The sequence below is a fragment of the Zonotrichia leucophrys genome, chromosome 3, assembly GCF_028769735.1.
Source record: "Zonotrichia leucophrys gambelii isolate GWCS_2022_RI chromosome 3, RI_Zleu_2.0, whole genome shotgun sequence".
Taxonomy (NCBI): domain Eukaryota; kingdom Metazoa; phylum Chordata; class Aves; order Passeriformes; family Passerellidae; genus Zonotrichia; species Zonotrichia leucophrys.
Genome location: NC_088172.1, coordinates 21,354,598 through 21,371,968, shown reverse-complemented (window position 1 = coordinate 21,371,968; position 17,371 = coordinate 21,354,598). Strand labels below are relative to the sequence as shown.

The following is a 17,371-nucleotide window of genomic DNA, read 5'->3' as shown; positions in this document are numbered from 1 at the left end:
GGATCAAAATTGAGAACAATACCCAACCAAGTAACAAAAAGGGATCAGGCTGTCATTCTTTTTCTTTTGCATTTTATTTTATATCTAACAAATAAACAACATGAAAAGACAAGATAAATTTTCAAAGACCTATTCCCTCTTTAGTGATATAGTTGTGAATGTCTGCAAAATAAATATCTGACTAAATAACCTGCTATTTATATGACAGCTATTCTTACTGACGGTTCAACACTTATAAATCATCCTGAATATTTTTCGTGATTCACAGTACTTCGCTGTGACCTTCCTGCTGGGCAAATCACCCACCTAAAAGTTTACAAATTGGAGAAGAAACAATTATACAGAGTCTGATGAAATTCTTCACACAGTTCCCCTGTCACTTCTAACCATCTACTGGAAAATGCAGACAAACTAATCAATATTCTTTTTTCTAAATTGAAATAGAGAGGGAGTAGAAACACTTGTTTAACATGTACAAAGCCTAAAAATAACAAGAAAAGAATGGTGAAGAATTCAGCTTCTCACAATTACTTAAGAGGTTAAAAGAACATAATAAAAGGTTGCTGAGTTGACCCTGGCTGGATGCCAGGTGTACACCAAAGCTACAGAATTGCTCCCCTTCTCAGCTGCACAGGGGAGAGAAAATATAACAAAAGGCCTATGGGCTGAAATAGGGACAGGGAGAGATCATTCAGCTGTTACTGTCGTAGGCAAAATAGACTTGATTTGGGGAAATTAATTTAATTTTTTACTAATCAGATCAGAGTAAGTTAATGAGATATCAAACCAAATTGTGAAAAGCCTCTGCTCTGCCTGCTCTCCCCTTCCCCTCCTCTTTTCCCAGGTATGCTGGTCTGTCTAGGATAGAATTCATTTTTTTCAAAGGTTCTAATATGAGGCTGTGTTGTGGATGTCTGAGGAAAACAGTGTTGATAATACAGGGATGTCACTGTTGAGCAAAGCTTACACTGAGTCAAGCTCTTTTCCGCTTCTCACACCATCCCACCAGCAAGGGGGCTGGGGATGCACGGGATTTGGGAGGGGACACAGATGGGACAGCTGACCCCAATTGACCAAAGAGACAGTCCATAAGATATGGTGTCATGACCAACAAACAATAAAAGCTGTGAGAAGAAGAAGGAAGGACCAGTGTTGCAAGTTATGTTCAAATCACCATTAAGGCTGGTGGAGCCCTGCTCTCCTGGAGATAGCTGAACCCCTGTCAATGGGAAGTAGTGAATGAATTCCTTATTTTGATTTGACTGCAAATGTGCAATTTTTGTTTTACCTCTTAAACTTTACCTGTTTATCTCATCCCACAGGTTTTCTCATTTTTATTCTTCTGATTCTCTGCTCCATCTTGTATCTTGCTTTGGGGGGAGTAAGCAAGCAGCTGGGTGGGCCTTAGTGGTATGCTAGGGTTAGAGAGCAATACAGGCTTCAAGGAAACTTGACTTTGGTGCCTGGAGCACCTCCTTGCCCTCCATCTTCACCAACTGTGGTTTCTGCAGAGTAGTCACTCATGTATTCTCACTCGTTCTAGCTGCTGCTGAGTGTATATATTTATATATATATATACACACACATGTATATATTCATGTATATTTAAGTGTGTTATTGCAGAGGCACTACCACTATGGATGGCCAGCTGCAGGTCCATCTTGAAAACAGCTGAACCTGTTTCTTTTGGACATGGGAGAAACTTCTAGCAGCTTCTCAAAGAAGCCATACTTGTAGCCCCCTTGCTACAAAAACCTGGTCACTTAAACCTGAGAAATAAGAAAAAATAGTGCTTTTGGCAGGAAATTACAAATTAGCTTAGTAACCACTAGACTTATTTACTTTTGAATGAATAACCAAAAGTTAAACAAAAGCCTGTAACTGTTGTAGTGGCAATGTCAATTTGAAAAGTAGCAAATGAAGTCCCCATCTGGTTCCCAAGTCCATGTGCCTCCAGCAGATATGCCAGGTACTGTAGCGCACTTTCATTCCTACTACCAATAATTAAAAACAAAACAAAAAAAAGATTCATCTACCTTTTCTTAGTTATACTTTTTCCCTAGCTTGCTTGGGTAGGAATGTGCATGCAGGGTTATAAATTATTGAGGGATGCTAGGCAGATATTCTGTAGGTTAAGAAAGATCATTCAATATTAGGCATTAGTGCAGTTAGGAAATGTATCATTTAGACTAAAATCTAAGCTAGTGCATGTATAATATGACAAAGCCCTTAAAAGAATACCCGTCTGCTGTAATGCCTCAGCTTTTTTCCACTGAGATTTAGCAAAAAGTCTTATACCACATGATAGCAAACATAATATTAAGCAAACAGCTTACACAATTAAGGCTGCATGCTAAAGAAAATATTAAGCATTCTCATAAAAGCTTCTAGCAGCTTTTAACAGTGAACAAAATTTGTAACTACAACTGAAATCTAGCTGTGACAAAATTACAATTTACAAAATGTCGTGCACAGGCATAGCTGGAGAAGAAGGGAAAGGTTATGGGAGGGCAGTAATTCATTTCAATAGGATCTTCATCATGAGGAAGCCTGCTGGCTCAGTCACAGCTGCCACAGTATCAATAGCCTTTTTGGGATCTTGTATTTTTCCTACTTTGATGATGTTGCTCTCCCTCATTGGGATTCAAATCCAATTGTTTATGCTGCTGCTCAGTGTTACTCTTCTTTCATGCTGATTATTTCCATTGAATCTCATGTAAAATGGACAGAAGTTTAGAGAAAAATGCAGGCACTGACTGTTAGTGAAGCGGAAAAAGCTAAACTGTTGTTTGTTCCTAAAACATAGCTATAAGGATTGCATATCTCTCTCCAGTTCCCCAATTTTATTGTTAGTCACAGCTAGTGCCATAATAATTGATGAATTGAGCCTAGCAATTACAGACCACTTCTTCAGTACTGCAAAACATGTTTTGTGTACTGCAAAGGTTCAAAATATTTTGCCATTCCTCAAAAATCAGCCTCCTTAATAATTTGATACTCACAAACCAACATCTTCACATGAAGTCTATTCATGTAACCTTGATATTGCTTCCTCACTTTGAATTAATGAATGAAGGCCCGCTCCTTTCACTGCCACACATTTGAGGGCTACGATGTGACAGGTTCTCTTTGTTCCCTCTTGCATATTCTCAATCTATCTATTAAGTCCTGCAATTGCTTTTTTACTATAAAAACCTATATCAATATCCAGTATGCTTGAAAAAAATTTTTCTCCATTCTTCAGCTTCAATTTGTCTGTAGTAATTATCCAAAAGTACAGGTGAAGATGATGCTTTTAGTGATTTTTTTCCTGACTGCAAACAGTTTCTGCTTAGTTCTTAAATCCCTGAAACAATCACAATTATGCTCTGAGCTGGGCCCTGATCTTATGTTTCAGTAATAAGAGAAACTTCCCAGAAATTTGACAGGCAGAGCATGGATGGTACATAAATGGAGTGAGCTTCCCAAAAACTGTCACCCTAAGAACATTTACCATGACTAAATGGGAGATACCTGGTACTTCATGAAGTGTTCTGCTAAAACATGCTTAGTATTCCTTTCTCTATTTAATTTTTATTGACAATATTTAGCCTCCAAAATTAACTCACAGAACCTTTACATTGCTAATCAAGTCCAAACACAGAGGAAGCAAATGTTAATGATAACAATTATCCCCTTTCTCTCTCACACATACTGTTCACATCGATCCCTTAGCCAAGCCTTTTAGTAGCAATATGTCTGTAGATGTATGTGTGGGAACATCATAAACAGGCTGAAAACAGAGTAAGGGTTGATATGTCCACACATAACACATAATCCAGTACTGCAGTATATTTCTTCTTGATGTTTGTTATTAATATGGGAAATAATTTTAGCACTATTTAGATAGACTACTTACATATTTTTGTGTTACCAGATTCATATGCAGCCTGTTGAAGAAATGAGGGATTTTTTCCACCCCCTCAATTTTTCATTTATTTGTACATGAAGAAAAACATAATAATGAAAGTTGTGAACTGCAACTCTAGGAAACTGCAAACCTAATAATTGTGTACTGAATTGCAGTTGAAGTACTGCATCTCTAATGAGGATCAAAAATTCTCATTTCTGAGTAGTCTGTGAAAGTCTACGGGTTATCCCTACCACTGCATCTGAAAGACCTCTCTCTGGATCAAATAAGACAAGAGAACAGGTGCAGAGAGGAGTATAAATTGGAGAAGTAGCAATCTGGAGATCTCCGGCACACCAGGGAAAAAATGGAGGGACCAAGTTCTGTCCTTAACTTAAAACAGAATGATTTAACATCCTTAAAATAAACATTATAAAAAAATATCTTCAGATAAACAGACATTATATTAGAAGTGGACAACAGTATATCCACAAAATACAATTTAAGAGAAAGCACGAATAGTTACCTGAGTAACGGATCTTGAATCCTTTCTTGCTGGTTGCATGATCAGTTGACCAGCGGAGATACAGCTGATTCATTTTGCTTGTGAAGTTCAGTTGCCCAGTATGATTTCCACTCAAAGCAACCAGTAAGGGGCTTTGCCCAGAAGAGCCTTCAGAGATGAATAAAGAAACTACTGAAGTTTTAAAGCACTATGCGTTTAAGTAATTCTTTCAATATTGTAACTAAGCTGCGAATGTGACCATGGTAGCGTAGGAAATTGCCAGACAGTTCCTTGTCAGAGAAATAACAAACAGATCTCAATTTAATCTGTCCATCTGGTTTTAGGTTTTCACTAGAGAGCATTATAATTGCTTTATATTTCCATTTGTTTGTACCTAGATAAAAAAATCTAGGTACAAACAGATGGAAATATAAAGCAACTAAAGATTTCTCCATAAAACCAGAAAAAAGTAGTTGTCTAAAATAAAAAGAGGTATTAATTTTTATTTGACACAAATACACTGAATGAGGGTCTGTGTCTGCTCCTTGCCCTTTTAAATCTATTATTTATTTAAGGTCTTTTCTAACTAGTGAGTGGTAGCAAATGTATACTTTGATATTGTACAGCTTGTACAATTTAAATACCACCTTATTACAGAATGAAAACAGTAGCTAAAAAAAAGCTCTGCCATGTGTAAGACAACCACAGTTTCATTTGGAAAACACATATGTACGAGTGTTATGAATTTGCATGCTTCACTAGGACTCAGTTCTGTTAATTAGGATGTTTATTATACTTCCATTTTAGTGTAGTGTTCATTTATGGTAAATACTGAAAGATGCTGAAAAACTGTATGCTGACCCTAAACCAATATCTTCACCAGAATAAAACCACAGAGGCACAGATAATGATTTCAGGACTATTTATATAACAACATATATAGAAGAGAACAACAACAAAAAAATCCATTTATCAATCCAATCTCCAACTGGAAGCTTTCTAAAACATGAAATGGCTTTTTTTCCCTCCATATGGAGGTAATGTTTTCTCCAGCTGAAGCACTCTCACATGCTCACCATGTCCCTTGCTCTGATTAGGTCTTATGTTACATGGAAATAGAAAAATAAAACTGAATCTAATGACAACTAAAAATTGAATACAATACAATTGAAAATTGTTATCAGCCCCAACCAGTTCAATAAAATAAAAAGTATCATTTCTGCCTGGGACATTTCAGGTACAAAAGAGACGTCATGGAAGCCACAAAAACCTAAACAGTAAAATTAATTCCCAGCTCTTAGGAACTCCATTTCAGTCACCCTAATACTACAACTAAGTCAGCATTATTAAAAAAAATTCCAAATAATAAATGCATCTACAAAATAAGAACAAATAAGCATTGCTTTAGGCACAGGTTGCTCAGCATGCCATCATAAAAATGCTTCATGACTTGTTTGTTTGTCATATTGCAGAGTTAGTGTTTGATGATTACAGTGTAGGATAAATGATAAGGAATGCTAAGGTCAATTCCTATTTTTGCTTGAAAAAATTATTTAGAACATGACATTTGACTCAGTTACTCTGTGCTTCACTTTGGATTTTGTAGAACTGTTTATTACCCTTGTTACAGTTTGGAATGTAAATGTTCTTTTAAAATTATCAAGGGACTATGGAATAGACTTCTACAAATAAAGACCTACTACCTACAATAAGATAACAATCCTTATTAGTGATCATGAAATTATTTTTCAGCACCATATGCCATACCACATTTTTTAATCATTAGGAGATCAGAGGATTGATTCAATGTATTTTATTTTTGCTTTGTTTTTCCCAGAGTTGAGTTTCAGTTTCTGTATCTTACCTACCAGTCAGCTCCTCAGATGGTGTTCAGGAAGGTCAGCAGCATGACTCAGTTGTTCTAGATTCTGACATTTATTTAATTATTATTTCAGAATTTGTCTATATAAGGAAACAACACACTCAACTTTTGGTGTGGTGATCTGTCATAGGATGTTCTCTTGAATATTAGATAAATGTTGGCATTTCCTTCCTTTTCAGTGATAGATTAGTTTCAGTTTATTTCAGAGAGAAAAAAAAAATCTGTACTAAATTAATGCTATTCAGTGTAAATACCCGAATGCCATAATTTCAAGTTCAAAACACTTAAATAATTATGTTCATGTAACATTTATGGCTTCCCTGGTTTAGAATCCAGAGAGCTTTTTCTAAGGGTATGACAGGTAAGTGGGAATGGCTCATGGGCTTGTTGCTCCCACTTGACCAGGCTGACTTTACAGAGCTGCCTACCCTGATCATCATCCAGCTGCTGAAGCACTGTAACATACAGTGCAGTCAGGTGGGTGTAGTTCTTGCTGTGCTTTGCATCCAAATCTGCCTTACGAAGCAATCAGAGATTAGTGCCTTAGCAACACTAATTCCCTAAATATTTGTCTTGCAAATCTTTATACAGTTACTGCATAAAGTTTGATGATGTATCTTTACCTTTTAGAGATAGATAAGTGTGGTTCTACTAACCTAGATTAAATACACTTTTTTGGACTGCACAAGGCCCCACAATATGACACTTGTTTGTGGCAAAATGCAGCAACATTTGAGTCTGAGTTATAGCCATCACTGGAAGCAGTAGAGCCACATCAGCATTGTCTTCTGCCCCCAAAAACTCATGCTGAGATGTCTAACTAATTAGCAAAGCACATTGCTAATGTGGCCACAGGGACACAAACAAGTATCTCTGCAAGGTGCTGCAATGGACCACATCTGAATATCAACTTGTTGAGAGCTAGCTCAGGAATCTCCACATGGCACTATAGTTGAGAGTTTATAAATATGCCATTATCTTTTTCACTTAAGGTTGCTGGTAGGTGGTAGAAAAAATTACTTCTGCAGAGCTGCAGTAGAGATGAATTTGTAAGAATATTATTTCATGCCATGAAATTAAAGTGCTTAAAAATGTAGGAACAACATTAGTTCTTCTCTCAGATCTACTCTTAATAATCTGGTTTCATTACATTTAAATTCCGAGGAAAGAAAACAGAAATATACATCAGGAAAATTATGTTGTTTCAACTGAATTTATCAAAAGAAAACAAAGTGAACAGACCACTGGAAAAGTTCCAGTAACATTCCATATTGTCTTTGATACAAAATGGAATGGAAGAAAAGCCAGTCTTGATAGATTTTTTGCAGACTGTTTTCTGCACTAACCTGACATGGATCAGCATACACGTTATGAAGACAAAAATATGCTATGATATGGCATTTTTAAAAGCATCAAAAATATTGTGGATTTTTAAAGGATGTTTCTACCAAAAAGTGAAAAAAATTAGTAATTTTAGACATTAAATTCTAATCTGTCAGAAAAGTACTTAAAACAAGATACCTCAATAGATGTGACCTTTTAATATTTTTTCACGCTCTGAAACTCGCATAGTGAATATTCATCATTTCTATCAAACTTATCATCTATTCTAGGTTAATGAAGGAAGATATGATAATGGTCTCTAAATGAATAAAAATGTATTTAAGAACAATCAGAGACAAGTTATCCTTGTCAATCAATGAGAACATAATAAGTCATAATAAGATCAGAATGAGGTAGAAAATAAGAATTAAGTAGGGTCCTATGAGAAGTGACAACGCATTTTTCTGCTCTTTGTCCCTAAACAGATGAACACTTCAACAGTGGTATGTTCAAACAGCAAACAACACTGGTCTGCAATGCTATGGAGAAAGCAGATAGGGTATTTGAACTCAAATTTCAGTATTAAGACTCAAATAATTTTATTCATTTGGACAAATGTAATTCTAACCCCAAAATACTTCTTCACCAGAAATGAATCATTTTGGATCAGCATGATAACATCTCCTTTCAGACACCTGCATAAATTTTGCTGGAAGCAGAAAACTATGTGACTTTCCCAGGAAAACTGCAGTTGTTAATGCTCCTGTGTAACAATACCTAAGAAAATTTAAAATATTCACTGTCTTGAATACATCTATAAAAACTTGCATTGGCTAATAGATTTAGATTTAAGGCAAAAGTAATAAGAATTCTGAATTATTGTTTTATTTTCAGATATATCACTCCATTGTGATCCCAAAAATTGCAAATCAAGACCCACTCCACCCAGTGTTTGATCTTGTGTAATAGGATCGAATTTAAATCTTTCTTACCATCAAATACCTCCAGCTCATCAAACTGCTTTTCACTTTGAAACATTTCTACAAAAATGGAGATGTTATATCCTGGCTCAACCTTAATAGTCCAAGAACATGTCTGAGAGTTGGGGTAGGTGCCTGGATAACCTGGACTGAGGATCACTCCTGATGATTCTGTACGAATTTCATTCGCTGGACATTGTGCTAAAAAGGACACAAAAAGAACACTAAGAATAGCAATGAAACAAAGTGCTTCTTCTCCAGTAAATGCATTCTTCAGGGTCAGTTTCCAAATGAAAACATGTTAAAATCATATTCTAGATGTAAGGCGAAAAAAAATTCCCTATAATATGCACAGAAACAGGACAGCTTTTATAAACTTTGATTTAGGAAACATTGTATTAGTTTATAAATTACAGTAAAGCATCTATCCAGAAAGAAATATGTTAGAGCCTAAAGTGGTTTCAGTCAAGGAATTCACATATCTTGGTGCAATCATTCACACAGGTGAGGTAAAAGTAAAACTTTTTATTTGGAAACTGTATTCTATTTGAGATCCTAAAAAAATGAACCAGCTTTAGAAATGAAGCCTGTTACATGAACATAACAACATATTGAAACATTAGACATACCAGATTAATTGAAAGTACACAAGTTTTATGTAAAGTGTTCATTTTCAAGATAAAATGCTCCAAGTCACCAAAGACCTTCTTAGCAACTATTTCCCCTGTATTTAAAATCTGAACTTTAAATTTCACCTGGCATTCATAGGTATTCATTATCTCTGCAAACTGAATGGAGTATAATATATTAAAATACTGCAAATTTTATATCCTAAACATTGGTTTGATTAGGAAGTTTTGTCACTATTTAACATTTTGCCTCTCACATAGGACTAATTTTTTCAAATCTCTTTCCTGATACGTCTGTCCACGGTTTCATAATATATGTTCATATTATGTTCAACAATATTTTTGTGTAAGATTCACAAATATATCTTGACAGAAATACATTCCTGGAAATCATCTGTCATAGTGTCCAAGCACTTAAATAAAGGTCGTAAGAAAAGTGAAAAACAAAAGAACAGAGGGAAAAGTGATCAGCAGAAAAGGTATACTGTGGGGGGAAATCCACACGTAAATATCAGAAACAAACATTAAAAACTGGATCATTTCCCTCAGAAGACCTTTTGCAAACTTGGAGGTGAAATTTAGGTTCAGTTTTAGCTGAAAAATTTATTCAATCAGAGAGAAAAATGCCAGCCAGTGAAAAGGAGGGATGTAATGTGCAAGTGAGAATAGGGCATCAAGCAGGGGAACAGGATCTGGGTTGGGCAAAAGATTGTACACAAATAATTTTTTTTGGCATATATCCGTCTCTGCTATCATTTGACAGCACTGTCTGCAGCAGACAGAATCCCTAAGAGGCAAAGCCATCCTTCATGGAAGATCCTAAGAGAGAGAAAGCCTGTGGGACAATGGTATATAAAGCAGTAAGAATCCTTTAGACAATAATCCAGGGATTGCCTCTTGAGAAACACCTGCAGTAAAATGACACCCAGAAATTTCACATGAACTTCTGTATAAGAATACAGCATTGCATGTGTTTAATGACAGTAGCTTCTTCTCTCGCTCTCCTAAAATGAAACACACTGCTACTTTGTCTTCCTCTATTCTTCAAACTAATACAAGAATAACTTGAGAAAATGCTGTCAAAAGGTGCACTGACTCATAAGTTTGCATAAAATACAAATTAACCAGCAAATTCTCAAGGAAAAAAATTTGGCATAAAATAAAGATAAATAACATCAGATAAATAACAATAATTTTCCCCATAGCATTTCCTGTCTAGCATGAATAAAAGTGCACATCACTGATGAAGAGTAGCTGACATGACACAGTTCCACAAAATGCTTTATCCTGTAGTATCATTCCTTATGCTATTTTAAGAAGGAAAAAGATGTTTTATACTGATCCAGTATCAGCTTTGAAATTTTTATTAAAAATGGTAGCATTCATGAGAAAAACTTGAGAATTAAAAGCCTGTCTTCAAAAATTACAAAAATAACAAAGTCAAAATTTACAAGTGATCTGGATAAAAAAGTGATGCTGTCTGACTTCTCACAGCAAGACACAGTGATTCTTTTCAACACTGGAAATCTGTCACCTCTCTGGATAAATTATGGTTTAGAAATGGCTACAATAAACTAAACACAGCAAACAAGAAGTTGTAATATATGGGTCACTTGGAATGGGACATAGGAGTGTAGGAAGTACATCTGCAGTGGTTATGTAAACATGCCATATCTAAACACTAGCAGCACAAATGCTAAGGATACAAATGTCTTTTGTTGCTTGCTTTTCCTCAGCATCTTAAGGAGTTATGGAAATAACCATTGGTCAAATTACTCATGAAAACAATTATACAGTAGTCATTCAGATTTGGGGTTTGCAAACAAAATCTGGTTGTTACACAGATACACTCCAGACAAGACTAAAGCCTGGTGATCTCATTACTTGAGAAGTGTAATAGTACAATTCTTCCAGAGAAGTTTACAGCTGGGTTATTCTAAAAGGCTGTTATTGCCTCCTTTATATGGTGCTCTTTCAGCTAAGTTACCACAGATACAATTTTCAGAGAGGTGCCCTCTAAGTATCTTCTTAAGAACTCACTGAATGAACTCTGTTTACGTACTCCAGTAAATGAAGTTTTTGGAATTTTGGATGGAACATTATCAACTAAGAATAAAAAAATCTGAGATCAATGTATAGTCATCCCCAGAACACTGTCACTAAGTGCTGAGATATTGTTTACTAACTCAAGAACTACACTGCAAGCATCTTTAAAAAATTGAGCCAGGGAAGAAATGAAATGAAAACATAGAGGAAAGTCAACAATTCAGAGAAGTGAAAAATGTTAGTTTCTTTTGGGATAAAATAACGGTTATAGAGCAGGAAGAAAGGCACACTCATATAGCACAGACACTGACTGTGATCATCTGAGAAAACTGTGGCAGTGCTCCAGAGAAGAAATGGTAAGAATGCTCTGCAAAAAGAAAAAGAGACAGAAATAGGAAATTGTGGAGGGGAGAGGAAAGGGTAAATAACACACAAAAATTACTTTTCCTGCCTCTTTATTTCAGCTGCTTTGCTCTTTGACTATCTAGTTTTTCTTGTGAAGACATCAGGGACAAAAAGGGAAGGAAAGAGACAAGGAAATAGCTTAGTAACTTGGTATGAAAAAATAACAAAAAAGTTATTTCAAAAGCATGCAAAAATTATCAATAACAGTGAAAAGCTGCTCTTAGCTGTCTCGTTGCTTGCAGCCAAATCTTAAGAAGGAACCTGAAACTAAATTATTCACCACAGGGAAAATGTGCCTTTTGCAGATGTTTCCTCATGCCCTTCTCTCATAATTGAGGAAAAGTATGATGTTGCTTTGTAATTAAGAACATTTATTTGGTGAGTGAATATTAAAAATCAACAGCCTAAAGGTCAGAGCATTTCCTTGAACACATCATCACACGTACACAAGAAATATCAACGCAGTGATGCCAAACTGATTTTTGCCTTTTTGCATTTATACATTCTTTATATATTTGTAGCTCTGTAGCATATTATTGTATAACTATATAGATTTGTAGCTAGCATTTCACCTACTCTGTTAGACAGAAAGACAGAACACATTCCTAGAGACCTGAATCCTCTGGGGACCAAGGGTAAATTCTCTGGGGACCCAGGTTAAAATGGCTTCTCAAGACACTTTTTCATAAACAAAGTTTAGTTAGTATCTAAAGGGGGGGGGAGGGGGGTTCAAAAAAGGGTCAAACCATCAAGGAATTACCTCAACTCTAACTGAGAATTCTTGTTAGTTATGCTAATTTGTGAAACATAAAATTGTGTCTGCTTTATGTTACTATGTGCATCTTCAGCACATTTTTGGCATGTATTCCAGTGTGTTGTGCACCATAAAGGACTCTTTATAAAGGTAACTGCGTTTTTATTACCTAACTGTGTCTCAGTTTTTGTCTGACTGCTTTTTAGGACTGAAAAGACATCAGCAGGACTGCTGTAGGAATTTTTTTCTCCACATATTCTATTGTATTCACTTACTGAACTTTAGAATTTTACTAACAAAATAATTTTCAAAAAGGAGAAATAATGTTTAAGTGGAAAAAACAATGTACCTCTCTGAATCAAATCAGTGCAAATAGTGATGCTAAGGGTGATATTGTATTCACTTATTGAACTTTAGAATTTTGCTAATGAAACAATTTTCAAAAAGGAGAAATAGTGTTTAAGTGGGGAAAAAAATGTACCTCTCTAATACAAATCAGGGCAAATAGGGATGCTAAGGGTGAAAGGAGGTATGAAATATTCCTCTGTGGTACTGAGACAAAATCAGCATATTCCTAGAGCAGAAAATTCAAGTGAGAGCAAAACTATTATGTCCTTCTAACCTGTAAACAGCTCAGTTCCTCTTTTGTGTTAGAACAGAAGTGACCAAATATTTTTAAACACTGAGCTATATCTTCAGGTCTTCCTATTGCCAAGATTTACTTCCTATGGCTAAGAGTCATTCGACAAGAAGCCCCTTCCAGTCTAAGCTGTTCATAGTTGATGTGCCACAGGCACTAATGAGAGGAATAGCTCTGAAGTAGTTCAGGGGAAGGCAGACTTTGTGTTTCCCCTTTGCAGTCTGGGAAGCTGCCTGTACCACGGGGTTTTGTGGCAAATCGGCACAGCTCACCTTGGCAGCCTTCATTGGCTCTTTCTTCCCCCTAATGAATTACTCACTAATTCCTCTCCAGTTTAGCTTAGCTGCTGATTACAGAACTTAATCTCCAGGCTGGAAGCTACACTTTACAAGACTGAAATTTTACAAGATTCATATGTCTAAAGACATATGAAAATATAAAACTGAGATATTGAGACAGTAAGACTGCTTCACCTTGTTCCTCAAAACAAAAGGCACATCCATTTTTCAGTACCACAGCTATACCTATAATTTGAATAAAAGTAAACTCCACAGTGTTATTATCTTGTATTCACCATACACACAACAGGTAAAAAAATCTGCTGTTTTGAGTTTTTTTTTTTTTAAATAATATTAACTCTGCCCTTTTAGCATAACATTTAAAAATAGAATACTCATAAATAAAAAGTGCTCTGGTTGAGGCAGCGCACATACATATTTGGGGTTGATTTAGCTGAAATGGAGTTATTTTTCCCCACAGCACCCCCTCACAGCATTGTGCTTTATATTGGTAGCTAGAAAGGAGTTGATAATGCAGCAGAATTTTGGCTGCTGCTGAGCAGTGCTGGCACAACATCGGTGCTGTCTCTCCAACATTCTGCAGCACCACCTCCAGCAGTGCCAGCTGGGGGTGGGCAAGGCCTTGTGAGGGGGCTTAGTCAGGACAGCTGACCCAAACTGACCAAAGAGATGTTCCATACAACAGGATATTGGCTCAGCAATAAAGGCTAAAGGGAAAGAGGAAGAAGAGGGTGTACTCATTATTTACAACAGCTACATATGCTGAAGTCCTGCTTCCCAGGAAGTGTGTGGACATTGCCTGATGATGGAATGTAGAGAACAAAATATTTGGCTTTTTTCTCTTTTTGTTCATGAGACCTTTCACTTTTGCTTTAGCAAATTGCCTTATCTTGACCTACAAGTTTTTATTCAACTTATTTCCTTTTCCTGTCTCACTGAGAAGGGGAGACAGAGTGGCCAAGGTCAATACAACAAAATATTATACTCTTAATATTGTTTATTTTGTTTGACTAACATATTAACATATTTGATACCTCATGGACCCTCTTCTGTGAAATTACAGGGTGACTCAACTCCCTATACATTTAGAAGTTTAGGAACTGATGTGAAATTTTCCACTTGAGAAAATCTGAACGGCAAAATAAATTAGATGTTTGAGCCCCAAAATATATTTAATAATCAATTATTTATAAGTAAACTCCATGAATATTAAAAGTAGCTACTGTAAAATAGTTTGGAATGATAACAGGAATAAATACTAAAAAACATGCTTTAGGCATATTGGAGGACACAAGTAATCTATTTTACATTCATTTTTAATAAGATTGTTGCACATGTAAATTCCAAAAAATGTTATTTGTTAAACTTGCATAAATTCATGCACAGAGGCAATGCCTACAGAAAAACAGGAAATAACAACTCTCTTTATGTTATAGTCACATGTAATTGTGTGCACTGGGGTAGTGTCATGAGAATGGTAATTCTGCATGTCAGCGTAACACTTTCATCATATTCTAGTTTTGAGAAACACATTCCTTAACATGGCTTTTGCAGAAATCTGATTTTGGTTTTTTGGGGAAGGCCTGACCAAGATTCCTAGCTCTAATACTATTTCTGATATCCTAAACTTTGATTTTGCTTTTAATTCATAAATATTATCACCACATTAGGACAATATTATCACACTACCCCTCTAATTTAAGTATTTTGAGCAGCCCTATTACCTTGCACTGAATACCCATTATCTGTTTAACTAGTATCTCAAATTTTGTGACCACTACAGGAATATTTCTTTCTGTCACAACGCTCATGATGCTTTAATGTACATCTCTACTCTTCCCTAACGGCAACTAAATTATGAAAGAAATTTTTAGCAAGAGTATAAAGGTATAGGATGAGAGCAGTGGCTCCAAGTGTAGAAACAGAAATGACAACAGTTCAATACTTTTAAGCATAAACCCATTCATAATGACAGCATGTCCTGTGCATAGGGCTCTGCATGCTAGAAAATACCTGGCAAGTTAACAGAGTACCAAACATCTTGAGAAAGTCTGTCCTCAGACAGGAAGAGAAAAGGAGCTGTAAGAAAACTGTGGTGTGCTGTGTTTACAGCTGCTCTGGAGGTCATCTCTTGAGAATGATGTAGAATTGGTCATGGAGATTCATTTTCTTGCCTGTCAGATATGCTATCAGACTCATATATAATATCCTAGAATTTGGCCTTCTATCATATAAATATGTTTTTGACTACTACAACACAGTGGCACAGCTCAGGAAAATGGAAAGTGTTCCTGTATCTTTAAAAAATATGAAACTGAACTAATGAAGGACAATATGAACAATTTTAAATTACAAATAAAATGTGGAGAAGGCAGGTAAAATATGAGAAGGCAGTTCAAAAATTAGTTTGAAATACAATATGCAAATTGCATAGCAAATAGCAATTTTTTTTCAAGTCTATGAGGATAAAATAGTTTCTTATAAATGTCATTTCATCCTGCATCACTCGTAAAGAAATAGGATAGGATTGGGCAGAGTATTGGGAAGGATGGGAAGAATGATTAAAGATATTAAATATCTTCTGGTCTATAGAATCATGCCATAAGTACAGTGAATAGAGGCCAACTTGTTACTGATTTTTTCCCATAAGAACTGGACAACATGGAAACAGCAGGTGCTGAGTTCAAAGCAGACAGAGAAATAAATTCTCACTTTAAATAAATTGTATAACTTCTTGCACAAAAATTTGTGGATTTAAGGCATTTACATGGGTTCAAAACAGGACTGAGTAATTCTACTAAAGAAACAGCCCTACAGGATTCAAAATATAAAGAACATTACTGGCTTAAGAGTGGCTTAGCTACAGTTGGGTTGAGGCCTTAATTAACTGCACGTTTGCAGTGATTTTCTGTCCTGCACTAGAAAATCATTAGTGGTCAGTGCCAGATATGGAACACTGGGTATATGTTCTGGTGTACAGAATTTCTGGTCTGATGCAGAAATGTGTATTTCCCCCTTCAAATGCTTAGGTTTACAAAATGAAACATGCGTACCTTCAAATATTTATTCATGAGTAAACACTATAAAGGCAGTCATTAAAAGCACAATTTTTAAATGATCTAGCAATATTTCGTGTGTTTCATAAATACCAGCTAGGATTTTATAATAAAATAGGAATCACATTCAACATTTATCTCCATAGTAATACTGGGAGGCTGAGATAGAAATAAAACCAAGTAATTCTACTTTCCAGAAAAGAAAGGTACAACTTGGCTGAAGAAAGGAAATCGAGTTTATCCTAATTTACCTCAAGAAATTCATCCCTTATGTCTGTCCAAAATGACTGCCAGAATCTTACTCTAATGCCTCAAGTTCTACTGTATACTGTCTCTGAATCACTCAATGGCACTTTCATTTTTCATGATCAGATTATTTCTTTTGATGTCATCCTTGTAACAAAGTTTTGCTATATTCACAGGATACAGCCAGAGAAAGCACAGCCATTTGCACAGCCTCTGCAGGAATTGTTATGGACGGCTAACCCTTATCAGAAGTTCCTAATATCTCTGCAGATTTTACAATAACTGTTCGGTTTACTTCACGCTTTCATTTTACATTTACACTCTAATTTTCATAGTCAAGAGTTAAGTTACTGGTGTTACTCTTAACTAAAAAATGAAGTCTGGATTTGCAGTACAATCATCTTATTAAAAGATTACATTTATAACAGAGAAATACATTGATTAAAAAAAGAAATAATCAGAAACATTAATAAGTATTCAGTTATTCTAACAAGAAAGACATAACACAATATTCGCATTAATTCTGCCTATTTTATGGCCAGGGTCATGCAATTAATAATGATTCTTTTCCACTCAAAACAAAGATATGGAGTCCAATTTCTGAAGCCATGGCAGATATCCAACTAATTGTATGCAAAAGTCAAAAAAGGGGAGGTAAAAAATCCACTTTACCTCAAGTATGTGTGTTCATGCAGACAATTAGATGAATAAAACAAA

At 35.6% G+C, this 17,371-nt stretch overlaps 1 protein-coding gene across 2 annotated transcripts in view; it reads right to left on the bottom strand.

Moving 5' to 3' along the window:
• CSMD1 (CUB and Sushi multiple domains 1) overlaps positions 1-17,371 on the bottom strand; it is a 1,074,724-nt gene that overhangs the window by 83,364 nt on the left and 973,989 nt on the right. For both annotated transcript variants that reach the window (XM_064707609.1, XM_064707608.1), the window contains exons 47-48: positions 8,592-8,780; positions 4,416-4,562 (exon numbers count right to left, since the gene is read on the bottom strand). In XM_064707609.1, the coding sequence (XP_064563679.1) occupies positions 4,416-4,562; positions 8,592-8,780 (336 nt within the window). The remainder of the gene's footprint in view (positions 1-4,415; positions 4,563-8,591; positions 8,781-17,371) is intronic.